We start from the raw sequence: 27,840 nt of genomic DNA on the forward strand, positions 1-27,840 counted from the left end.
GACGCTTCTGATTGCAAAACATTTTTCCAAACCGCGCAAAATTTAAAACGCGCGTTCGGAAGCTACACGGCACTGCGATACATTGAAAAACTAGAAACCGCAAAAAAGAAAAAAAAATTGGACAGCAGAATTTCCACTCTTGGAAATTTACATCCGAGATCTAACGATTCGCTGGTTTTTCAAATTTCAAGAATTTCCGGGAAAAGCTGCGAACTTTCGAAATCCTAGAAAACGATCGAACCTGCTCGTTTTGGAAGAGAAGACAAATTCCGTGTCGAATAATCTTACGGAAATGTTCTAATCGCATTTTCTATGCATCGAACGAACGGAAAACAACGTTCGATCACAATTTTACGACTTTTAAATATTTCCTCTTGCGGTTAATGCGTTAAGATGCACTCGAGCAAGTGCCGTACGCTTATCGCTGGCATAGTAATTGGCCTTCGTTATTAGAGCTACTTTTCACTCTTATTCGGTGCTCGGGGTGATTTTACGCGCACCAGAGAACAAGTTTCGCATTAGTCGAGTCGAAAACGCGACTATCGTCGTGTTCTGTACAAAGCGACAATTAACAGCATCGATAAGAAAGCGATCGAACGATTTCTTAGTCCAGTTCATTCGATTTCAAATAAACGATGCAACAAGGTCGTGCGCGTAAAATACAAATTTCTGCATTTACGCGAGATATATTATTATGGCGAAATATTTTTAACCAGACAAACAATACGTTGCCTGGTTATACGGGCCGCGCGAAGAATGATTTTAACGAAGGAACGAATTGTGAAAAATAGACGGGACAAAGTGTAGATTGTTTAGACATTACGCAAGTGTACGAGAGCAATCCATCTTTGCATACGATATAGGATGATTCAGTTATTTTACGCGAAACAATGTCAGCATATTCATAAGCAGAAATAGGAAACAAGTATTGCATAAACGCAGGATCATAAAGGCGTTCTTAAATTCCGCTGCTCTGTTCTTTCAACAAATTTTGACCCATTGTGTTCCTTTCACATTGAAAAGTATCTCAAGTTGCGGTAAAATATAATGAAAAATTGTTGGGCATTGTGCGTGTGATTCCTTGTCTCGATGCTACGTTCGACATTTTCTTAAAACATTAAAAGTCTTCTTATTCATAGAAACGAGAGCAAGGTTGCAACATAAAAATACGAGAATTGCAACAGGACTACAAGTTATAACAACGGGACTTCAAGTCATGACAAAAGCACGAAATAATAATGGACTGTTTACTGTTTGCAAGAGTAGAAACAGATTCACGCTATTTACGTTAGTTCCATTTGGGAGAATGGTACTGTTCAAGTATGGAAATTGAAATCATTACGAGTCTTTTCATTTCCATGAACGCATTACGAATTCTTTGCATTAATTCCAAGCACGTATTAATCGTAATTGTGTGAAAGTTTTTTTCTTAAAGTTCCCAACAAATAAACATTCAGTGACGTAACATCGTGCGATCTCGCGGGCCCAAGCAACAGTCCTGCTTGACCAATCCATTCTTCGGTTTAATGCCTGCTTAATCAACCTGTTCTCGTTTCGTATTCTTACTACGACTTTGATAAAGCGTTTATGAACATGCGTTTCTATAAAAATGTTCTCTTCTTGATATAATTTCGCGAAAAAAGCAAATATCCGGGAATAATTATTTTCAAAGTAGAAATGTTATTTTTATCGAAGTTACTGAACAAATATCGACTCTGCGGGATGAACTGCCGCCGCAAAATATTCGGATAACGTCAACATTTTACCAAGCTTAAAAACGCGCTATATTATGCATTATTTTCACGCAGACATTATGTCACGTTGGGAACATCTGCACACAAAGGCCAATGATACAAACAAACGAACGAACGAACGAACGCTTTACGATAAAATTACTCACATTCGTTCGTGTACCATTTATTATACAATTATGTCAGTACTGGGAAAATGGGAAAATAATGCGGTGCACGAAACGGGAATAATGGATACGTTCGGCTCAACCTGTTTAATGATAATGAAATAATTTAGGTTGGCATTAGCATATTAAGTTGGCGATTCAATCGGAAACTTTACTCGATGTATTTTCACAAATATTAAAGCTGCAATAAATAATAATTTGCAGACGCAGATCGATTTACTTTTAAACAAGCGAACTCAGAAGCTTGATTTAGACATTACGAGTTTAGCCTTCCTTACACGTTGCGTTCGGAAACTTTTCATTTTTATATCTTGTATTACATATATGTATAATTTCCCAAGGCAATAATAATAAAATAATAAGATGTGGCATACTTGAAATAGCATGGGAACACAATTTATCCTATTTCCAAAAAGGACATGTTATATCGACTGGAAGGACAAAATTCGCTTATTTCTATCCGACAGCTATAGAACCAGTGCAATGGATAATAAATAAGAAATAATATATTTTTCATTATAGAAAAATGAAACTCAGGATATGACAAACTGAAACTATAACAATAACTTTAATAAATTGAACTGTTCGATTTTGCATAAGTTCTTTTAATCAGATTTTGTCGTGTCGTGTCTTCTACTTTCTACCGTCTTCTTCTTACCCTGTGATAAGAACCGAAAATGTTTAAGCGACGTTGCAGTCACGAGACACAACAAGCGAAGAAGCATGAAATCCGCTGCTCTTACCAAACTATAAAAATAAATTATCTAATGTTGTGGCATAATCGAAATAAAAGAAGGTTATACCTTTGCAAACAAAACACTTTAAATTCGCGGAATACCAGGTGCGCAAAGAAATAAACTGGCTTTACAAACGGTATGTTTTATTTTGGTGTATACTTCACAGTTTATATTGGTTGAGAGAAGAATCTAGGCATGAAACAAGTAAAAAACTCGAACGTGAAGTCTCAATGAATAGTTCCACCAACGAGAACAGTTCACAGTGGCTGAAACCACCGTGCGCATAGTGTACATATACATCTATCTCGATATCGCAAATTCAAATTGGCCGTGTTGGGCCACGATCGAAGTCTCCGATGAATTCGTTCGCGGCCCGAGTCTCTTTTTCCACACACCTGTGCTCTTTTTGATTCCGCTTCGAGGAAATAAGCCAGCTGCGTGTTAGGCTGCTGCTAAACGTAATGAGTCAGCAACGTTCCCTTTACGTAACGATCCTTCAAAGATAGCCGAATAAAGACAGATGTAACAATAACGAAAAAGTTTCACTTTCATCGCGCATTGGACGTGAGTTTAACGTGAGTCGTAATCGACTGGATCGCTGTTGCGGATTTGCACGCATTCGTGAAAGATCGAAGGCGGTCGAAATGCGCGTAACGTGGAAAAATAAAAACTCCGAAACTATAGTAACGTCTATGATACTTAGCGGGTGAAATCTATGGCCCTAAAAGTCGTAGTGTTCGGAGAAATCTAAGTTTCCACGAACGTTTGCAGTGTAATTCTGCATTACGTTGCGGGAAATTTTGCAGAAACTTTTTGATTGCCAGTCGCATCGATCTATCGCTATGAAAAACGAAGAACGTTAGGCAGCAAAGATGGTAAAATAGACGAATTGGAAATACGAGAGAAATAATTTTGGCGGAGTCGCGGCTGGCAAAATTGAAATTGCTCGATATTCGTTTCTCTCGAAGCAGATTGTATGTGGACAGAGGCGTGGTTTTTTAAACCATTTATTTTCCCACTTGTACAACACGAACGAAGGGGAAAAGAATCCTTTGTGAAGTCTGTTCCACCGCAAAATGCGCTCATTCGCCGCGTCAATCTACGCTCTCGCCCGTACACATAGCCGATTTTCTGCAGTTGCCACAGTCACGACACTATTTTCTATCACAGACATCTACACCGTTACAAAATCTACGGATCCAGTAGATTACGCTCGCAGAATGATCGCATCAACCGTACAACTCATCGGCCTCGCTGCTGTTAGTCATAATATAAAACGCGTTTTTCTTCGTTGCGCAACCTCTCGCGAAACTTTTCACTTTCGTACGTACCAATTTCGTGCGGTAGTTATGAGTCACTGGTCATTATGAATTTCACTGCAGTAACGCGCAGAACCGTATAATCGCGTTCTTAACCCTGCGTTCGCAAAATTTACCTGCCAATGTTCTACTTCTGCTTCGCGCGTCTTTCGTCTCCTCCGCCTCTACGAACCGAATTTCTCGCGCAAACTTTTACGAATCGAGAGCATACTACGAGAACGATCATCCAACCGATGTTCCATACCGATTACGATTTGTTCCATGATTTCTCATTTATTTCTGAATTTTCGTGTAAACTGAAAGATTCTCTAAATCGAGATCCGGACAACTGATTTTGGTCGCAGTAGGCTGAAACAAAGAGATCGCGCATAATATATATATATTAAGTAATTCACTGATTAAATAGAACGATAAAATTGTATATTAGTTTAAAGATAAGGAATAAATCGTCGGCAGAGACCATATACCCTATCGTTAAAACGGAAAGGGAGCCATTACAGCGAATTATCTGCCAGTTTAATCGCCTTTCTCCGCTTCAACAAACGCGAAGATTAATCGCTTTGGTACGTTAAACGCACGCGTTTCCGGTTCCACTGGTAGCGCAACTTTTGCTCAACGACCAAGTGTCTCGGCAAAAGAAGCTCTGGCATCCTTTCGTGATGTTTCCCTTGCGCGAGATATTTACATTTTCACAAGCAACGAGTCTGTCATGTACGACAAACACGCCAACGCATACGTCTCTACTTGCATCTCAGATGCGTACACTGACTTTCAAACAACGAAAATTTCTCAATGTCGTACTCGAATCGACAAAGAGCTAACTTTGCTTGCTGCGATCCTGTAATTTTCTATGCTCGAATCTCGCTGTAGTCTCAACATGCAGAGAGAATTTTTACGTTTTGAGGAAACTGGCGTACAATTGACGCGAGCATTGGCGCTTAACGATAACGATTTGTTATATTTCCATCAAATTCGAGATATTCTTTTAACGACAAAGAGATGTTTGCTCGAAGACGAGGCGGCAGAGTTCGCAGACGATCTTTCGTAATTCTTAATCCGATTTCAATTTTGACGAATTTCGTGACACGTTTTAACACGTTGACTGCCACGACATCGGTATTCGGCTGACAGCAAAGTTTCCGATAGGACCGCGTCACCCGAATACGGATGACGCTTATTTGACTAGGTATTTGAAAAGATATTCCAGAGGGAATAATAAAATTATTGAATTGCTATAAAAGTAATACGAAAATGGTTTATTAAAAAAATTATTTACTCGCATTGCTAAAATATCGATGGGAGTACTTAGCAGAGAACGCTTGGTACTGCGACGCGCGTGACCTGACGAGGTTTTCAGGGAAAACACGCGTGGCAATGAACGTGTTAAACTCGTATTTCAGATTTTACGTTTTGACTTACATGGGTTCAAGCGTTACTTTTCGGTGTAAGAAATTTGTCAAAGCTAATTACGACGATACGTGAAATACGCATTCGGTGAATATCATAGGATACCAAAGCCAAGTCGAATTAGTGCGATTCGATGGTTGGTGCAAGTATTCAGTGCCAAGGAAAACACGCTATCGAATAAATATACGTATATTAACACACAAGTACACAGTCATTGTCTAAACTTTTACGAAACAATGTTACATTTGTCTCGTGTCCGAGTGGCCAATGAGATCGGACGCTTCTAAACGATTCTTCTTCTCTTTTCGTCTTCTTCTTCTACAGCGACGATCCAACTACATACCGACGTACATTCACAGTTTCTGATAATAAAAACGTGAAATTCATACTTCCGCAAGCATACTTCGACTACAACGTGCACGACGAATACGTTTCAATGTCGCGCACTAAAACATATGGTTTCTCGTATCGAGCGTAGGATTTTACGGTTTGTCGATTACCGAAACCACGGGAAACAGCTTTTTTTCTAATACAAAAGGAAAATAAACTAGAGGTATGAATGTAGCAATTTCATGAGTAGAAAATCAAGATTATTAAGCGAAAATTTTCAATGAACGTTATTTTACATTTAACCTAAGTATCATTTTGCTGTTGTTAAACGTAGAACGTAAAGATGCAGGTGAAATGGAGTTATTATCGAAAGTGAAAAATTGTAATTATAACTCAAGTTCTCTTTGTTTTTCTCTTACGAAACGTTGACTTCATTTGCCAGAGATTACACGTACGTTTATCGTGTATAATAATACACTATCCGCTTCGTCGTTCCCTATTGGGCACATCGTAGTCGTCAAACGGAATAATTAGCTAACTGCGAGCCTACGGCGTGGATCATCAAACAATACGTTGATCAGATAATGAACTCATTAGAAACGTTAATTCTTAGTCAAAGGCAGTCCCTGAATGCGTTCCCCGCGCGATTTGAATTTCTCCGACGTGATTAGCTTTGACCTATATTTCAAAGGGATATTCCTCCCTACGAGTAAAATTCACGTGAAATACAGCGACGTTCGAACGAGTAATCAAACGGAATGGAAATACGATGATGAAAAGAGCGGCGCGGATCTGTCAACGAAGAACGCGACGACTGGAAAAAATGACGATTCGCGTGAAACCACTGGAAGATAACGTGGACAATATGGGAAAAAGAATTGGAAACATTTACGGGCTGAGTCAGTACAAGCATATTACTCTTATCGGTATTAGTCATCGTTGATTTTAGTCACTTTGGCTCGTTTCGTTTCGGTTAAGACAGTAAAATCAATGTTTGTTAAAATAATGTGCATGAGTCAAGTATTTCTCACGCTTGCTTTAATATATGTCAGCTAATGCGACACGCGAGAGGTCGTGTAAAAATTGAATGACCCGACACGATAATAGCTTTCGCGATAATAACTTTCGCGATACTCGGTCACGATAAAACGGAAGAAAAGAGCGTTTCAATTTCCCTGTGGTACACGTACACCTAACGAGCAACGTTTTCAAACAGACGATTGAGACGAAGAGCAGCGACGTGCCTGAGTTTCCCGAGGATACTCGAAAACGAGACAAGGAATGTATAAACAGCATAAAACACGGTTAGAAGTTCGAAGATGAAGTAGATATATTAGAATGTGGGCGAATTATAACAGTTTTTCAACCTACGCAATCAACGCCATTACTCGATCGAGATGAGAAAGAGGTCGACAGTATCTAACGAGAAACGTGTTCTACCGGGAAATCCATAAATCCGATTTTACTCAGAATCAAAGAGAAGCGGCGCAATTACGATCAATGAAGACCAAAGACTTGGGCTCGTCGAATGGTAAAAGCAACGAGAATTCCGGAAATGTCTATCGTTTCATCTGCAAACGTGGGAGAAGCGAATACGCGAAAAAGTCTACAATTTTTCCGCTCCAACTGTGTCTTTTTTAACAAATAACATTCGTACGTGTACACGCGTGTCGCTAACGTTTAGAATTGACGGTTTACTATCGATGAAACTATGTACGTTGCTATTATCGAACGTGTAAACAAGGAAATACATGTACGTTTCGATAAACGTGCGAAATGACAGTTCCACGTTCTCGTGCAGAGAAACGAACATGGAAATGTTAAGAGAAAATTGCGGATTATCTGGTGAAATGAATTTTGGCATCACATGTTTTTTTAATAAAAGACAATAAAAGTCTGATTCGAAGGTGGGTGCTAATAAAATTCTGAGATATGCAAAATTAAATCAAAGACATCTTTTATTGAACTTCTCAAACAATGTAATTCGAGTTAGTGCGGTACAGCACTGTAGCGACATTGGTTGACCGGCGTTGATCAGTCTGGACGACGAAGCAGAATCGAGTGTATCATCGTTTCGTTATCACAATACCTTGTATCGTCAAACGACGATGTTCAAAATAAATACATCCAGAAGGAGAGAGCGGAAAGGATCGAATTTCAAAAGAAGAGAAAGAAAAAAAAGAGCGAATCCATTCGAGTCAACAACAATCCATGAAACAAAAATGTCGATAATTCTAACGAAAAAAAAAACAAAAAAAACAACGCGCGATCCGTGTGAAAATTTTTTCGACGTTCTTCGAATCTCTCTCGCTCTCTCTTTCTTCTTCCAGAGATCAAATAGCGTAAAGCACGATTGGCAAATGATCACAATCAGCAAACACAAAAAGCAAAATAAAACCGGAAAAAAAAGCGTTCGTCGAAACTCCGTCACGATCGATAAAAGTAAGGTCGAATGTACATTTCGCCGATCGTCAATTGCGATTCGTCCGCGATAGAATCTTTACAAAAAAAAAAAAAAAAAAAAGCTGAACGTCAAATATAAGTTCTTATCTCTGGCCGTCTGAACAGCGGCATCGTTTAACAAAACGAAACAGGCAACTTTTTTCATCTCGATACGTTCGAATCGCTTTTATCAATTTTCGTTTCTCCAGCTGCAGCCTTCGAACGTTTCATATAGTATACGAGGCACCAGGTTTGTATACCACGGCTCCGTTCCATAAGCAAAAAGAGACTCGACGATTCGACGCAAATAAATTAAATTTTCCTCCGTTCATCGTTTGTGAAAACAATAAATGGACAAGCTTCGGGGGAGCGGAGGAGCGAACGGTATCATCGTCGAAGCTGTATCGTACTACGAACTCGTTCCGCAACATGTATCCGGATTGGCGGCGGCGGTGATGCGTTCTCGAGCGAAAAACCTTTATTCCGGAAAGGCGGATTGCAAGTGCCATCCGATCGTTTCTCCACGGACGCTGCCAACGAACGATGCACTGCTCGGTAGAAAAGAAAAGAATGCGTGATACATTGAAAAATAAAGGAAGAACGTGGTGGCGAATTTATTGGTGAACACTATACAGGCAGGGTAAGACACGCGTTTGGTTACACAGCAGCGAACGTGATACCGTGCAAACGGCGTTACACTCGAAGAAAAATATCAACGAACGACGATGTTATTAAAGCAGCAACGATTATCTCTTGGCTTGGTATATGATACGCGGTTGTTGCTGCTTTAACAAGAGTCAACATCAATATTTATCTGTTGCTACTTAGCAATAAAACTTGCTATGCACGATGAGGACCAGAGCAAGAGAGAAATATTGCTAATATAATTCTTCGCGTTGGATTGCGCGTCTCGTTGGTTGAACCCCGGACGCGAAGCACGCACGCGCTAAGCCTAATTAGTCGTCGGTGATTCTCGCGGCACGCTCTTTCGTTGCCTTCGAAATAGCCGCATCGTCTCTAATATCCCCTAACAGTCTAATGGTAAATAAAAGGCGGACCGTTTAATACGCGACTTCTCCTATACACATATAGACAACGGTGATAATCTAAGTGAATCGCCTTAACATCTAGGCTTACAGTCTAAACGAAAGAGGATGGTGGGTAATGGATACGTGTTTGTGTGTGTGTGTGTGTGTGTATATGTGTGTGTATGTTTGTTAAATACGCGAACGTGCGTTCTTTTTCTGTCTGATTTCGCGTACGAAACGATGAAAGTTCGCGGACTCGTGATGGTCTCGTGCCGGGTCGAGAAACAAGATCGGCGAGCACGGGGTAAGAAGCGTTATCGCAACACCGTTTCATAAAATCACGCGAAGCTCGTGATCGATGCAATCGACGCACAACTCGCAAACTGTGATCGATCGATTGGCTTCACCGTGGCCCGTCTTACGCCTTACGAGAATTCACGCGATGCCCTTTTTCTAGGATAAAACATTTTAAGGTCACGGCCGATGATAATTGGAGACGACGTTTCGTCTTACGTCTATTGGATCACGTGGCCCTATAATAACGTCGAGTCGCGCGAAAAGTAACTGCCACACGGAGACGAGTAACTCTCTATTCGATAAATTTTCACGTTAACAAACATTGTACGCTAAAGATACTAAAGGTCTTGGTTGAACCAGAGACCAGCGAACATCTAACCAAGTTCCAATGTTAACCAACTTACTTCCTAGCACTTTCCAAAATAGAATCAAGGTCTGCCTTCCAATCTGTTTGTTTTGTACAGAGTGCAAGCTACAGATCAAAAGGCAAACGCGTAAGCGCCGACCAAACGTCGGACAAACTTGGTAACTTTGAAAGATTACGAAGCAAAATGAAATCGATACACCAAAGTGGGACACGTAGTGAAATCTACGAGATTTTCGAATCTCGCGTGTCAATCGCAAAGGACAGACAATTTTAACATTTCTCGATAATAGACACAACTAAAATTTAACTAACGTTGCAACAACGTGACCACGAGGAATGCTTTACGCATTTACGACTACGCGAACACGAATCGCGCAAGCAGCACGAAACAACCTCAAACTGCTAGCCATCCTTCCGGCCGCGAATTTGTGTTTATCATGAACTTAGTTGAAGGTACAAAGGATTCGCGGGATATTTGCCAACCACTGCACTACTAACCGCAAGAAACGTTCCAGGAATGATCGAAGTATCTCGATAGTAACACGGATCGATGTTATAACGTTCACGCGTAAACGTGACTCTACTTTTCAAGTAGCCAAACAATATTGAACGTATTCGAAAGACCAAACAATTTATGGGACGAACATTCAAAGCGAGTTTCGCAACGACGACACAGGAAACGATATTCGATAATGAGAAAGCAATTATTCAACGTGGATCGGAGAAAACTGTGGGGCATCGCGTGATTAAAAGAGGAAAAACGGAGAACGCGAACTTTCTTGGCGACCAGCGGCCGATTCATCGTTCCGTTTAATTACTACGTTACGATTTAAACAGCCACAACTTTAGTTGTTCCGGTGACGGTGGTTGGCGGCGAGGGGAAGCGTTATCTCGTTGCAAACGTTGACGACGGTTGAGATCGTACGACGCGAAAGAGGAGACGGTGGAAAGAAAGCGAACGATGGTGAGAGAAGGGAAGGACGAGGAGAAAGAGAGAAAGAAAAAGAGAAAGAGAGAGAAAGAGGCGATTACAGGGAATCTTTCTCTCGTACGATCAGCTTTAGGCTGGTAGTCGACACACCGGCCTTATCGTTGAGTCGATTCGCCTGACGACACGAGCCAACCACCGTTTATTAGTAGCATGTTGTCATCGATAAGCAGTCCGCGTGTATTCCCGACATCAAGGTACGATCCTTTAGACCTACTCTCGTGCGTGCTTCACGAGTGCACGCACATCACGTATACTACGTGTATACAACGTACACCGTTAGGAAGAAGAATCGTTCGACACGTAAGCTTTGCTCGTTACCGTCAGTTACACTTGTTCGTCGTTTCACCCAGGACTGCTGGCAACGAGGGCGTCATCGCGGGAACAAAACCGAGGAAGGAAAGAGATGGAAGTAGGATATAATTACAGCGACGCGCGTTACTTCGGACGAAAGGAGCGAAGTTTTTTTCGCAGAAACGGATAGCTGCCGTTCGAAATTCGAGCAGTTTTCGTTTCACGCGGTCGCGCACGCGTCTACGCAAGTCTGTTCGGCTTTGTTCCCTATCGACGAACTAATTGAATCTACAGGGCCACCTCTCTTTCGCTCGCACTCACGCGTCTCCCTTTCTCTCCTTCTCTCTCGCTCGCACACTCGACGTGTTCACGCTCCCTGCTACTCTGCTTCTTCTTTTAGCCTCGCGTGTACGCACGCACGCGAATCGAAGAAGAAGGAACGTTCGCAAACACGGACAGACGCGAAAATGTTCTCTCTTTGCACCGTAACGAGTCGGACCAGCAGACACATCGAAAGAGAATCTCGGATCCCGTGTTCATTCCTCCGCTTGCAGCAACGTGCGGAAATCCTGTTGCAGCTTTGACTCGTGGTAGCTCCAAATGTCGCTGAAATCTTCCTCGTCCTCGTCCACCTCCTCCGCGAAGATACATTTCTTCTGTTCCGATATCGGCGCGTTCGGTGATGGCGAGTAAAACTTTATCTCCAAATCTCTGTGGCCGTTCGGCGACGTGATGATCTCCGTCGAGACCTCCAGCTCTTTAGGCGACTGTACGGTACCGTTCACGTCCATACCGGATGGTCCAACGTTACTCACAGGAATACCGATAGAGTCGCCGCGCCACAGCGTACGACGTTTCCCGCTCTCCGCCTGTCCCCTGTCACCGATCACGCCAAAGTCTTTGCTAGGCGTGCTGATCTCCTCGCTGAAATAACTGGTCGGGTCGCTCCAGCTGCGCCTCAGTACGACACTGGTGCTACCGGTGCCGTCTTTCTCTTGATGGGCTCGAGGAACGTTATCGCCGTTGAAAAGCCTCTCGATACTCTGCTCCGGACAATTGAGGCTCGGCCGGGACAAGAATAGCGGCATCTGCGGGAAGTGGCCGGGACAGAAGTCGGTCGACGGTGACGGGGTCAAGAAGGGCGAGTAACAGTTCTGTTCCACGTCCCATATGAGAGCCGCAGGATCGCAGTACCGACACTGACACGGCCCTAATTCGTCGTTGATGCCGTCCTCGCAGCCTGTCGTCGCCGTCGGCTCGTTGTATTCGTGCAGATAGTGCAGTACGTTGTTGCCGTTGACGGCGTGATTATGGTGATGGTGATGGCCGTTATGTCTGTAACCCTTTGGCGGAATGGTGCGCATTTGCGCCGGCACAACGATGTTTCTGTTGTCGTCCAACACTTTCACCTCCACGTGCCGGTGCGGATACCTTTGCCTCGCGTCGGCTATCTCTTGCACCGACATGCTGCCCGTTGTCCTTTCCCTCGCTATGGGTGGCCTTCTATGGTTTCTAAGGTGAGGCGCGGCTTCGTAACGTTGCTCGTAACAAGCCGGCACGTACGGTTTTAAAGAACCCGCGCTCGGTTGTTCGTTGGCCGCGCTCGAATTTGACTGTTGCTGTTGCTCGTCGTGTTTCGCTTCCACGGAGGCCACCGTGTTGTTCGGCGGTTTTCTGTCCTTCTTCCTGCGCTTTCGCGGCTTGATGATTCGTGGTAAGCTGTTCTCGGAATTGTTCGACCCTGAACTCTCGTCGCTCGCGATACTCAATGAATCGATATTCGCTATGTTGTTTCCCGTGTTCGTCGTTTCCTTGGTCGTCGGGCAGTCCGACGATTTCGCGTTCGTCTGCTGTTTCTTCCCGAGCTCTATGGGCCTCTGGGGCCGCGACGGTGGACACCTCACCGAGTTGTTCATCGTACAGTTCGATGTCACGGTAGCCACGTTATTGTGAACGTAACTATTCACCGCGCCCGTATTACTGCACACCGCATTAGCAATGCCATTAGCGTTCCCGCTGTTATGTATCTTGCCGCGATTGTGAAACCGATTGGCCAGGATTAGCGGCGCTCCCTGCGTGTGAATGGCCAATCTAGAAAGTGGATTCTTGTGTAGGTGAACCGATACTTGCTGATCGCAAGCCTGCTGTTGCTGCTGCGGCGACGGTGATTGTTGCTGTTGCTGCTGACCGAGCGACGGTGACGATCTCTGCGTGCATCTGCGAGGGCTGGACGTCATGGATATCAACGGAGCGCCCGTCCAACCGCCAGGTCCGTACTGCACCTGACATTGTTCCGTTCCGCTCGGGAAGTTCACAGTTCCGTAACAGCCTCGCGTTTTCCCGCGAATCACAGCTTCCTGTTTCCTACCGACGATTGGCTTGTGCGATCCTGGCCTGATGCTCGACGATATCAAACAACTACCGATGTAACGCTCCACCTCCACGCCGCCCTGGGAGGCCGGGCTCATCTTACAAAACCCGCGACCGATACCACTTATATAGCAACGACACCGTTATATTCTCCCGATTATCAGAAAATGCCGCACCTCACGGTATTCCAATCGTTGACAAGTACGTTACACCAACACGTTACTCCATTGACCCAAATTCAGGTACAACGTTTCCGATGCTTCAACGGTATCACCGGTTTAGCCCATTGTCATCCTGAGCCTCTTTCGAGTCGATACCACAAACAGAACTGTAACACTGTTAACGATCGATCCAAGCTGAACAAGCGTAAACAGCGTCGTTTCGTCAGACACGTAGCGTGGAACGATCACGTTCCAGACAACGGAAACGACCGATTAAATACGGCAACGGCGACAGTTACGTGGATCGAAACACAGCGCTCGGTCGAACAACCATACGGGACCGCGGCTGCAACGATACTGAAGCTCGCTCCACCGAACGCGCTTACGCCGTCTTTCGCATCGCTCTGCGACGTGGAGATGCCCCACCATGCTACCCACTGCCCCCTCCACCGTCCTTGTTCCCCACCACCTGAACCACGCTCACCGCCGACAGACGTGCCCCCACCACTCTTCCCATCCCCCTTTTCTTTACGATGTACCTCTCCACACCGTTCAACGAAACTTTACCATGCTCCTATACCGCTTATATACACATAACATTGTTCCTTCCGGTGGACGAGCCTGTCACAATTTAGCAAGGTATCGGAGAAAGCTGAGCAAAGAAGGTAAGTTGCGTGGTGGTTGACGTTAGCCGGTAGAAACTTTCCGACGAAATCGACTGGTGAAGACGAATTTCAGACGGCCGATTCTCGTCGTTGATACGCGCTTCTTTATGGCAGATAATCGGAGAACGCCACAGCGGTATGTATTGTGTCTCGTTGAGGTAAGTTAACGTCTGCGTGATCTTTCACGGAGAAAGTAGAGGCTCAGCAGCCTCTTTCGTATCAGCGTGTTGGCGTTTTTTTATATCGGTATCGTATTCGGCAGTTGTAAAAGATTGCGCGTTTCAGAGCGCAGTGAACCACGCAGTTACCAAACGCATTAGACTGAGCTGATCAGATAAAGAATTTTAGGGACCGTGGAACGTGGGATTTTTATTTTATGGGTTAGACGTTGCAGCGCTCTCTCGGATGTATTGTAACGGTGTATAAGCAGGTCTCTTACAACGTTTTCTTAAAAGACGTAACTTCCAAAATCTCGTGTATCTTAGGTGTTAGTTCTACGGTGTAGAAACAGCGTAGAAAATGCAAACGCTAATGCGAGGCCATGCGTGTAACTCTTTGTAAGGATTGCTTTGGGGCTTTAATAAATCATAAATATCAAAACGTTGTTGCATCTGATATATAACATTCTTTAAATCTCAGGGAGTATTTCTAATATTCTTGCCACAAAATTAACACGAAAGTTTGGTAAATTGGAAATAGAATTGAGGGAAGTTCGAAAGTACAAGCTACGGGTATAGCCATACGCAGATCGCGATCGAGCGAAGCAACAAAAAAGAAGGCAAAGTTTTAATTTGAAACGATTTGTCAGGGTCCATTGGAAGCTAAAGCGGAGAAAGGCGGAGCGTACAAGATATATATAACGTCGAAGCAAGATGTAAAAAAGAGGGAAGGAAAATCCTGCGAGGACACGAGTTATGTCTTAACTGGCGTAAGTCTGGAAGACCGTCATCCGTGAAGTAGATGGCACAGCGACGAGACTAGAAAGAGTAAAGGAATAGAAAACGGGGGGTAGGGTCGGTCGGTAGAAAGAGAAGGAGAGGAGGGAAGCCTGATATCTTAGATCAGGTTACGGCACCCTCGCATCTAGGCCACCAAGCCTTTAAAAGTGGGTCACAAGTCATCAATCGCCTGCGGCACGCTACCTTGCTCAGTTGAACCCTCGCATACAACCCACCTACTCTTCTCTGGAACGTCTCATCTGGAGCGAAGTAACGCGACACGTTCGGGTCCCTCCTTTCGTTCATGCTGGCGTTCGCGTTATCGTGTGTGCGAACCCCGTGTACTTGTTCACCAACGGCAGAAAGCGCGATCACCAGATTCCACGTCAGCGAACAAGAGACACGGCGACGAAATTAACACGTTACCAAGCAACGGCCGCCACCACGCGTTTTCTCGGCTACATTTTCGAGAGGCTCTTACCTAGTAAAGTATACTTAGATTGATACACACCGCAGCTCAAAACTACCCGACACTTGCTTCTTTTTCATGAGTTACGTTTTTATTAGAGAATTATCGATAAGTGAAACTGCACTGATTTTACGATCGTCGTGGCTACGTCCGATGTATCGCGACCCGATTACAGTGACTTTGAAGAGCCAGTACGCGATAACGAAACTAGTATTCGCAATTGCGTTTTATTTGGCAAGTACTTTGGCCTTAGATTCTTTCATTTCTGAATTCTAAGTCGGATCAAGAGCGATCATTCTAATTAATGCAGAAACTACCGATATTAATTTACGTAATGATAACTTACTGGTAAACGTATGTAGTAGCTTGCACGATAAGTAGCAAGATCAGATTTTATTGCTGTTTTTATATAGCTAATTTATATTCGTAGTTTAGTATTTTCATAAGAAAATCCGTTGTAAGTACTGTTCCTGATTATTAATCCTGCCATGGATGATGTTTCATATATCGTGACCTGATTAAAGGGATCTTCAAAAGCCGATATGCAATAACGAAACTGTATTTGCAATTATGCCTTATTTGTATTTTACCTTTAGATTTTTCAATTTCTCAGATATAAGTCGCTTTAAAGCGAATCTTCCGTATCGATGGAAGAACTTGCGATGTTACTGTAAGCAGTAATACTTAATTAAAAAGCGTATCTAATAGCACATACGACAAATGGTAATGTTACATTTTATTGCTCTTTTTATACGGGTAATTTAGATTTGTATCTTAGTATTTCCATAAAAAAAACGTTGTAAGTACAATTCTTCGTTAATAATTCTGCCATTAATTTCTACACATCAGATAAGATTCATATATTGCTACGATAAATCTACCAAAGCTTTCGGATGCCTACGAGAAATACCGAATGCATTTAACATTTTACCGATTCCCTTGTTTATTTCTATTCTCGTTTCATGTTTTTTATCATAAAAACCTAGTAAAAATATTTCAATCGAGAAATTGCAGTTCGAATTCGATAATTAGATAATAATAATTAGATAAGAGTAGTGGGTATGGAGATAAGAATCAGTGGCGGAAATGCAAATAAGTTTACGACTTGTCAGCAGATCTAATGAATAATAAATTATGATAATTAAATCGAAGAATGGAGAACGAGAGAAAGTTGGAAGATAATAGTTACTTGTTGGATTCTTCGGTCAACTTCGATCGACGCGACTCCCGCCGGTGTATCCGAGAAATTTGTAATTCATAAGAAATCAATACGAAACTAACTATCATCTTCTAATTTCCTTTGGGACCCAAGTAAACTTTGTTGCTCTCCGGCAAATTCACTTTGCATATCGTTCGATAAACGATATCGTATATGCCAACAAATTTATGTCTTATTCATTAGCCCCGATCGATATAATCAGCATGGATGAAATTCAACGTCATATAACGTACGATTTGCACCAAGTCCGACAATTTTTACATGGAAATCTGGTGTTTGCAACGCAACAAATGTTTGCTCCTGTTATCATGCGTGTTTGCACGTGCTGCGGATTAACACACAATACAATCGTCTGCCACGCCTTCGATGATCGTCAATGTCTTTCAGATGCGTATGTATAATGTGCCTGACCGTCATCGTAATTCATCTTTACGAATGACAGTATACAGGGTGTTACGTCTGAAGTCTCACGAAGGATGGAAAATTTCAAAGACGTGTTCGTATAAATACAATGATTATTTATACGACTTTATTATACGATATAAATAATTTGTCTGTAAGTGGACGAGATATCAGAGCGAAGCTGATTTTCTTTCAAACAAAATCTCTGTACTTCTTATTCAACGTTTGCCAAGACGAGCACAGCGGGAATTTTGTCACTGGAATTTATCGCGTCGTAGATTTTCCCGAATTCTGCTATGGGACGCTTTATGTCTGTCAAAATGTGCAGGGAATTTGACTGAAATAAACGGACGCGTGGCCTTAAGACTAATGAAACGCGATACATTTTCTATGAGCGTAGTTGACGCGCGAACTTGTAAGGAAAGCTTTCTCGGTTCGTCGTAAATGTACTTCCTGCTATGAAATTTATCATAATTTTATAAGCCACGCGAGCCGAGAAACTCACGGACGTCTTGGCACACTTTCCTAACGGGTATTCCGTGTAAGAAACTAATCATGCCTGACATTATCGGCCTGGGCTGAAGCGTATATACGCGCTCGAAACAGCGATACGTGGCGTTTTTGTGAAAGAGAAATGACGCATATTAAAGAGAGCAGAGAAAAGTAGACGAAGTGCTACGTGAAAGTGCGCCGCGTGACCGTTGTGAAAATCTCGGTCGATACGTACGCCTGAACGGGTGATTTTACGGTGAAAGCGATACATTGAAATATTCACCAATACCACGCAATGGCGAAACGCTTTCGTTTCTCACTTGAAATTTACCGCCGATGAAACCTTTCTTAGTTGCCCCATATTTTACAGCACGTGGAAAAGTGGTTTTGCTAACGTTTCAAAGATAACGTTCCTTGTTGCAAAACAAATAAATTCCATGAATCAACAAACACATATCGAATCTTTCTATAACAGACAGACTAGATTTTTCTATAAAATCCTCCGCACGATCTTCAAGTATTCGTTCAATTCTTTGGCGCGTGGAATGACTTTCGAGTCTGAAATTTAGATATTCGCAATTCGTTGTCGTTAAATGACTGTACCAAGAAAGTAAGTGATAAAGAGCACGCGAAATATAAAATTTCAATTATCATAAAATCGACAGGAGAATTCATTCCGGAACTGACGTTGGAAATAAACAATGCTGTTTTTCAAAGAAATAATCTAAGAACAATATGAAAAGCAATATTGGAATCGTAATTAAAACAGAAATTTTGGTTGCTTAACGTTGCTTGTAGAGTCGCTCAAAGTGCTGGTTCATAGTCATTGTGATAAAAATTATTAATAACATTTTTAAGAAATCGCAATTTTCGACCTTATATTTTTAAAAAAAAAGTTGAACGAAAAGTCAGAGCTTTTTTTTGCTGATTCGTGTAGAAGCTTGCAAGATAAGCCAGTCTCGGTACTTTTCTTCGTCACTGTGTATAGTAAAAGTGAACAGAACGCGGTCATCAAACGTGCATTTAAATTTCAATCTCAACTTCAATGTACAGTGATAAATGTATACGTGAAACACGATGGCAAGCGATAATTCTACATAAATACATGCAATCTTAGAAACTGATTAGCGAACAATAATAATTTGAATATCGCATAATTAATCGTTAGTTCATATTTATAGCTGCGGGTGTTAAAGCGTTTCGCGATTAAGATCGTGAGAGACGTCAAGAAGCTCGAAGATGGCATTCTTTTCACGAAATACAACGTTTAACAGCTTATGTAAGCCGACATTAACGATTACGCAACCTCGAAGAATTCTGTAATCGAAGCATACGCGTTTCTAAAAATTCTAAATTTCGTATGTTTTCTGACTAATGGAGGTGGAGGCAGCACTTTGAAAAAGCTACAAAGAAATTCTCCATCTTGCCAGACGTCGTCCTCTGAAACTACGAATATCAATTAGTTTCACTTCTCGTTTATGCGTTTCACCGAGATATCAAACATCCAATTGTTTGCTGAAATCTATACAAATATATGCGTTTCCCGGAGAAAGTAAAAAAGGAAGTCTGATAATACGACAGGAGTGCGCGTGTGTCGACGAGTTTTATTTGTACGAACATTCGATGCAACGTGATTCGGTTCTTTTGTTATTTTGAAAAGCACGTAATTAGCGTTTCATGACGTATTCGAGAAATGCAGGTGAAGCAACGCAGTTGTTTTGCGCAAATCGCTCTTTATTCATGTAAACAATTAGCAAGGTAAACACTGTTAATATGTAACACGGTTAGCATTGACGCAAGATATTTTATGACATTTCAAATATTTTATTTACATATGCGGAACAATAACAAGCAATCGATGCAGTTTTACTGCACCGCTGGAAATCTCATATTTTAACGAAATGTTGATTGTTGGTCAATTTATATAAAGATATTTCGCAACGTTACCTCGATGCTATTAACAATGTTCCAATCTCTGAATAAAATATGTAAAAGCAAGCCCGGAACACGCAGTCGAAAATGCAGAAAATCTGATAAAAACGCAACAGTTCTGCATTTTGGATTTTCCTGCGTACAATAGCACTGAGAATCCCATTGAATATTTATGGAGATTATTAGAAACGATGAACGTGCGATTCCGTACGTTTCTCTGTCGCCATCAATTACGGAATTACGTGGTGCGATTCAAGACCAAAGGTATCAAATATTTCTGGATTAGTGTCGAAATCTGATAGTAAGTATTCGAACAATACGATAAATTAGTTCGGAAGTGTGAAAAATTAAAAGTAACATGATTTATCGGAGCATTGGAAGAACGAACGTACGGCGGTATATTTTTGCGGACATGTGAAATATTTTATTTGTCGTCCACAACTGTCTCCGTCATAAGTATTCCGTGGTATACGTTCGTCCTTTATTTACCAGCGAGATCACGGAAATATGCGATTGTAAGAAAAATTTATTCGCTATGATTTTTACACGCTAATCTTTTCGCCTATGATATAGTTCGTTGCTATATATCAAGCAGAGTGCAGGATTAAAACTGGTCGAACCACTCGGCGAACTTGTGATTTTATTTTCGAGCATTTGCGTTAACTGACTTGCGTTAACGAGCGATTTATAGCGCTCGGATAATTATAAAAATATTTCATCGGTTTTGCTTGTAAAATGGGCGGTCGCGCATTGCAAATGCTTTCTCTCTTTCTTTCTTTTTTTTTTTTTCTTTTTTCGTTGACCGTTAATAGGACGGCCGGGTGTTTTCTAGACAGCGAGGAAAAAAAAGGAGGGACGAAGATGCGTGGAAAAAGTGAGAGAAAAGACAAATAGGGGAAACGGCGAGCGTACCGGGGAAAGAAAGCTGGGCAAGTTAGTACATCGATTACGAGAAGTGTCGACCACATGCCTCGGTTCCGCACCAAAAACAACACAGACCCTCTACCTTTTGTACAGCCGAAAACAACCACCGTGGGATACGTTTCCGCACACTTTCTCAGATCTGTCTCCACGGGACCAGCCAAAAGGTTCGTCCTTTTTCTACCCTCTCGCTCGCTCCCTTCCAAGTTCGAGGGGCACTCGATTATTACACCGAAACGGCTATAACTTTTCCTAGAAGGCATCCATTATCGTGATTGTTCGCGGGTTTACGGCCGACGCGACGGTGTAGAATCGCAGCAAACTATGTACACTATCGGTCAAAAGTATCCGGACGCTTGTTCAACTTGTTTTCCACGAGTTGTATTTCGATTACGAAACTGCGGATAAATCGAAATTCAATGATTTTATATTTGACAATCGCCATGGTAGCTACAGTAGTACAGTGACGCACGTGAAAATATATGTTTAAATAGTATTTGTTATGATAATTGGTAGGTGAAACTAATTTCTCCTTCTAGGCTACAGTTTTTTAATTACGTTCGTGAAAATATGAATTTCCGCGTAAATATCTCTAATTACGTGTAACAAAGTTTCGTAAGGATATGAAATTAATTTTTCTGAATATAATGAATAGTGAAATCGCACTAATTAAAACGAGCCTAAAGTCCGAACGCAAATTTAATTGGAATTTTTATTGGTTACATAAAAATAAATTCATATTGCCCTGATATTCCCGTGCTTTATTTATTTAAAACTTTGTATATATATATATATATATATGCACAGTATGATCACAGTTTCTGACAAGATTTATTTTAATTACAAAACCAGGGATAAGTCGAAATTCAACGATTCATTTCTATATAATCAGCGTAGCTACGGTGTACGTGACGAACGACAGAGAAGTTGAAAGCTTATTACATTTGTGTATTTTAATGTTAGAATTAATGTTAGGAAATGGAATTCTATCTTATAAGGGCAATGAGTAGACTTAATATACGTATGCACCGAAATGAACATTAGCAAAATTAAAATTAAAATTGACATTAGCATGACAGGTACCACCATGGTGAAAAATATCTAGCACAAATCTACGAACATTCGTATATAAGTAAGAATTTTGAGCCTTCTTTTCACCACAACTGTGTAATGAAACATTGCCATGTGGTTCAACTGGTTTTCAGGCGCCAGCATAAAAATGTTTGTAATTATCTCATATAGAATTATTTTATACCACATTCCTTAACTAGTGAGTCAGAGTCAGATCAGCAAGAGTTTTCTATTCTGATGGAAAGACCGGATGTTAGTAAGAACAATGATATTTAAATAATACATGCACGTGACAATACACATAATATATGTACAGTAAAATATATTATATATTGTTATATCTTTTAATGGTACTTTAGATGGTACTTTGTAAACTGGCTACATAACAAAAGTTAACGACAGTGGCCAATTATGGAATAATGCTATTTTTAAAGATCTGACAAATGGACATTCATCAAACAGTTATAGGCTATCTTGAGTGTTTCTTTTGGCAAAGATACGTTTCACAATTCTGCCTAATCTAAACACGTAACGAATGTACTGGACATGTGATTATTCCAGATAGCTATTTTTTCGTTTAAATTCTTAAAAATGTGATTTCATAACCAAAGTGTCTCGAATAATAAACAAAATGGAACTACTTTTTTCATATCTGTTTTCCATAAATATGTTGTGTCTGATGTCAGTGTTCTATATTTGGATGCCCATTAAGTACAATCATTTTAATGTTTTCTTTAAATGTTAATTCAATTCAATTATTGAAAATGCTTCAGAACGTTGGAAATATGAGACAGCTGTTAAATATAAATCGAACATCCACAGAACTCTTTCACACGTTGCAACTGATTTTATGAGAATGACATTCGAAAAACAAAATGGTATTCTGTTCCACAGTCGACTGTTTCTAATTATATTTTCCTCGTTGTATCTGTATACTTTGTTGGATTACAGGTAAATCAAATTGTCGGAATACTTATGAACGATATTGTACCTCGTGAAGGGAGAGAAATGGAGACAGAGGGAGGGAGAAACATCGTATAAGCGACTGGATTGAATGAATTTTGGTTTTCATCGCGTTAGAAAGCTCTGACCGAATTGAAGTACACGTGCTATCGGGAGAAAGTCGGCCAATCGGCAGGTGTACATCAAAGGTTAGAAGATCAATGAAAATGAAAAACATTTTTGAGCGGCAAAGAGGACACGAATTCGCGTCACGATAAGATCGTTTGTGTTTGACTACGAATCGACAATTTCGAGATTCGTGTCGACGCATCGCAACGTTTTTCAAGCTCGCCGCTTCCACCGTACAAATAAAATCCAAATAGCCAAACGAATTCCGATCTACTAAATATTTCGAATACGTTCGATGTTTCAATTGCTTTAATTGGAAGAAATAGTGCACAACGTATGAAGCTCGTGATTTGACTCGCCCGTTGCGTCTATTCTGTCGGCAAAATAAAAGGCCGTGTCCATCAAACCATAACATTGGCAGGACAAGTTGAAATAAATACGATCGCTGCCAGTTTTGTATCACTATCGGCTGAAACAAACTTGCAATAAAATAATGGCCAATTTCTTTGGATAATTTTCGCTGTTCCTTGTTATTAACCAAATCTAACAATTTTTAATTACTAATATATGAACATTATATATGCATATATATTACGTACATAAATGTTCGATCAAAAATCACGAAATTTACATTTTATTGCAAACGTTAGAAAATACACTTTAATGAAAAAAATTCTCTACAGGTAAATAGAAAACAGATAAAAATGTGAAGAATAAAAGTCTACCATTTTACTTACCTATTAATGGCAAGGAAAGTTGTTTATTCAAGTTGCATGTATAATAATCGTATAACGTTATAAAGTAAACGCAAATAGCAAGCTATTAATATTCTCACGCTTTTCTTAAATTGTTACGAATAGGGTCGCATCGCAAACACATTCTACGGAAAGTAATTTCCAAATTTCAAAAGACTAAACACCTTAGTTATTGAAATATTCCAAACATAGGAAGCATTCTGATTTTGCTAGTATTCTATTCAAACATTCTATGGAAAGTAATTTCCAAATTTCAAAAGACTAAACACCTTAGTTATTGAAATATTCCAAACATAGGAAGCATTCTGATTTTGCTAGTATTTTATTCAAACATTAAATATAAATAAATGGCAAAAGAAAATCGTAAGGGCGATGCTTTTGATAAAGAAGCCCTTTTCCTTCGGACCATTTATTTTCAATTCCAATTCATTTAGATCTCTATAATCGCACAGGCATTGAGCACCGTACACTCGTGTTTTCGTGTTTTAGTCAGTTGATCAAGTATTACAAAGCAGTTTACTGCAAACGTCACGTTTCAGAGAGACATAAAATCGATGGACGCCAATCTAGCCCCGTTCCATTTTTGTCCTTTTGGGCGTTCCTCTCTTTCCAACGATTCTCCTATTACTGTAACTACCCTCTTTCGAGGGAAAACTTCGTTTCCCCGGGGTATTAGCCGACTGATTGGCGAAGACTCCAAGTTCACGCCCAACCACTAACGAACGAACGTACAGTAAAACTGGTCAAAGTGTAATACTGTCGTATATATGGTCGCGATGGGATTCTAAACATTATTTTCAGGAAATAAATGCTGCAGCATACCGGCAGATTCGTTTTAAATTTGTCTGTTTAATACAGTGCGGAAATCTGTATCGGATTGTGCAATAAGTAGACCGTGAATTGTTACGCGTTCAGAGGAAATTTGAAGATGTGAAAATGCGAGGAAAATATGAATTTGCATAAAGAACCACAGTCTAATAACGAGTTTATGCATCATTCTATGTTTTTCTTATATCTTGAGAATGAGAAATGAAAAGACAACGTAACAACGATGATGAAGCTGCTACGAATTTATGAATTTATTAATTCTGTAGTCGGCGCAGTCATTAAAGATAATCAAGAGAATATCAAAGTAGGACAGTCTACATTGTTAATTGCGAGAATGATACTCGATGCACCATACGTGACGAATCGAGGAGCTACGATATAAAGAATGCTCTACATGTCCCATCAATCGAACAAATGTTGAAAACCATCGATCTGAGATACTGGAAAGGAATCAACGAATAGGATTCACCAAAATCATCTGATGGAAGAGCTGTATGATGCCAATATCAAGAAGATTACGTAGATTATACACAATTATCCAACTGTTTCTCTTACGACGTTGATGAATGCGAACAGGCGTAGGCGAACGAATGTGTAAAAAGACTGACAATAAGTGAAACGAACGATTTGAACGAGTGATAATAAAATATATATATGTCGAGTTAGTATTGAGTTAGAAGCGTTTAACGAACCTTCTTTTGGATTAGCCACTTTTTTAGTGCACAATATAGATGATAGTTAATGGTACAAATATGATTATTACAGAATAAAGTTCACTAGCGATAAACAATTTCACTGGACAATAATAAGTTCTCACTAAAGACTTATATTATAATAACAATGATTATTTAGGCACTAAATGAATATAATAATAAATTCACAAGGTGATTATATGACTATTACAGAATTTGACAATTAATCGTGACAATTAGATACTCGAAATTCTAGTGACAATAATCTTAGGTTCAATAACAAATACACGGTCAACAGGATAGCAAATGCTCTTCCTTGTCAAAAGTCCAAGTGGAACTGAAAGCCCAAGCCTACTGTCATAAACCCCGGGCAAACGTAATCGGATTAAATGATAAACTACTTCTAAGTTTTATTATTTAAGTACAGCTATAATAAAAAATCTAAACTAAAGTATTGGGAATTTTCCCAAAAATTCCAAAGGGAAGGCCCCGATGTCCTTTCATCTCCGACATATATATATCAAAAAGCAAAATAGCTTTATGTATTATATAATTATATATTATATTAATAGCTTTAATATATAAAAAGGTAAAAGCAATGCACGAATAAAGGATTTTTTTTTAGAAAATATATAAAATACGATATAAGCAGTCCACGCACGATTATACGCCTGTTCAAACTACTTGCTCTTCTATACACAGCTTGATTAACCCATTCTGAGTGCAATAAAATTTCCAATTGCAATAAAAAAGAAGTAAAGCGGAATCTCGGTTACGGGAATCCCATTTAACCGAAGTTCCGTATTATCCGAGGTGTTCTGGGCTTTATCATAACCTCATTTCTTGTGACTTCAAACCTAACCTTAACCCTAACCTAATCCTACCTCGCATTTCTCCTCAACACGAGGACTACGTGAGTGTAAATAGTCAGGTGCTGTGAAAGCGGTTAACACCGAGGTTTCAACCGATAAAATAATTAATTGATATTATATTAACTAAATACATGCGCAATATTACATTATCAAAATTATTCTATGATTTTATCGCACGATTTATGAACATCGATAGATCTTTCCGTGTTATCCGAGGTTCTCTGCATATATTTTCACGTTGGAAATTATTTCTCTACATGCTAAGAAACGTAAAGAGACATATTTTACTCCAACCTGCTTTTTCTTAACAATCCAGCCATATTGTTAACCGTGGTCAGTTTCCAACATATACCGACTTCCTAACCGAATTATTTTACAACGGACCATGTAACAGAGGTGGATACATCAAATTGTAAACTTGCATATCCCGATGGTAGATTACACAGATACAACTGTTTGTTGCAAAATTCCTCGGAATAAACTGTTTGCTCCGGAAGAGCTGACGGATTAAAAGCCAATGAGCCAACGGCGGAAGATTTCTCTTTGTGCCGCGTTGCTGCTCTACCAAACGTACGTCTTTATTTCTCTTAGGTTCCTTTGTTCTCGATAACAGCACGCGTGGAGTCATCGCACGCGCAGCAGTCATCAGGCAACTCCAAGAATATCCTACAGAGTAAATTCGAGAGATCGTTTGATCAACAGAGCCGCGGTCCATTCCACGAAGCTCTCGCATCACAACTTCGATAAATCACTGTATCAACCGATGAGCAATCTCCAATTGCCTCTTGCAAATGTGCCGCTGGCTCTCACCTCGGCACTTCACTTTCTTCTTTACGAAAAGTTGTTCTAACGGACGCTGCTACGTACAACGTTAAGATAGTTGTCCATTTGAGGATACAGTGATTCGAGGATGCCGCTTATTCGAGTCACCGGTTTAATCGAAGTAGCCGTTTATTTGGGGCCAAGAAGCTCAAAGAACGGAAGTTAATCGAATAAAGAACCCTAGTTTGCTTCGTTTACTTGGGACTTGGGATAACGTGCCGCTTATTTGGAACAGATGACTACAGTACTCCGTGAGAATGAGAAGATAGCAGGTGAAACAGCCCAGAGAGAAGAGATCTCCTGCACTTGCTCACTCCTTGTCACACGTTGCTGAACGATCTTGTTTGTAACGTGACGCTTCCGGTCAAAATGCGTGTTCATCTGCGTGACTGTATCGGGTTTATTAGAAACGACAAATAAGCAATCAGACCCGCGTTCCTTTGCCTTGTCACTCTTCAGTAAATGAGATTATTCTCGAGCCAATGTGGACATACGGATTACAGCTATGGATACAATTTCAGGAAAGCAGTTCTGAACATTGAAATGCTACAAAGATTGCAGTCGGAGACCTTACAACTCATAACGCTCCATGGTACGTAAACAACGAGGATATATACGGTGATCCTGCAGTGGCCTCGATCAGACAGGAGATAACTAAATACAGCGAACGTCGGGCTAAGCAGCTGCCAAACGCAAAAACTAACTGGCCGCAGAGCTAACGTGCCCCAGAAACCGCGTGTTCAGATTAAAAAGACACCATCCGCTAGACGTAGCAAACAGATTTCTTCGAACAAAATTCAAAATCGAAGTAACCACAGCGAATTTACTTATAATTGCTGAGAGGAATTGATTGTAAATACTTAAGCTACAATTTAAAAAACGCCTTTTCGTAGACGCATCTCTCATGTTGCTCGTTCCTCGTTCGTCTTCGCTCGCTGTAACTCCGTCAACCCAGAACAGTCTTCGACTACCGTTTTGTTCGTTTTATATCAATCGACATTAGCCTCGCCGCCAACTCTGCAAGATTAGTTTT

General features: G+C 40.8%; 2 protein-coding genes across 4 annotated transcripts in view; both read right to left on the reverse strand.

Moving 5' to 3' along the window:
- LOC105666188 (CCR4-NOT transcription complex subunit 6-like) overlaps window positions 1–27,840 on the reverse strand; it is a 484,667-nt gene that overhangs the window by 362,507 nt on the left and 94,320 nt on the right. The window lies entirely within an intron of this gene.
- LOC110119613 lies at window positions 7,652–14,061 on the reverse strand. The gene has a single exon (XM_020864958.2). The coding sequence runs from the start codon at window positions 13,593–13,595 to the stop codon at window positions 11,664–11,666; it is 1,932 nt and encodes a 643-aa protein (XP_020720617.2). The 5' UTR covers window positions 13,596–14,061; the 3' UTR covers window positions 7,652–11,663.

Source organism: Bombus terrestris, chromosome 10 (genome assembly GCF_910591885.1).
Source record: "Bombus terrestris chromosome 10, iyBomTerr1.2, whole genome shotgun sequence".
NCBI lineage: Eukaryota > Metazoa > Arthropoda > Insecta > Hymenoptera > Apidae > Bombus > Bombus terrestris.

Bases quoted from the DNA above. Each gene is read 5' to 3' on its own strand.
- LOC110119613 (XM_020864958.2), bottom strand. From the start codon at position 13,595: ATGAGCCCGGCCTCCCAGGGCGGCGTGGAGGTGGAGCGTTACATCGGT.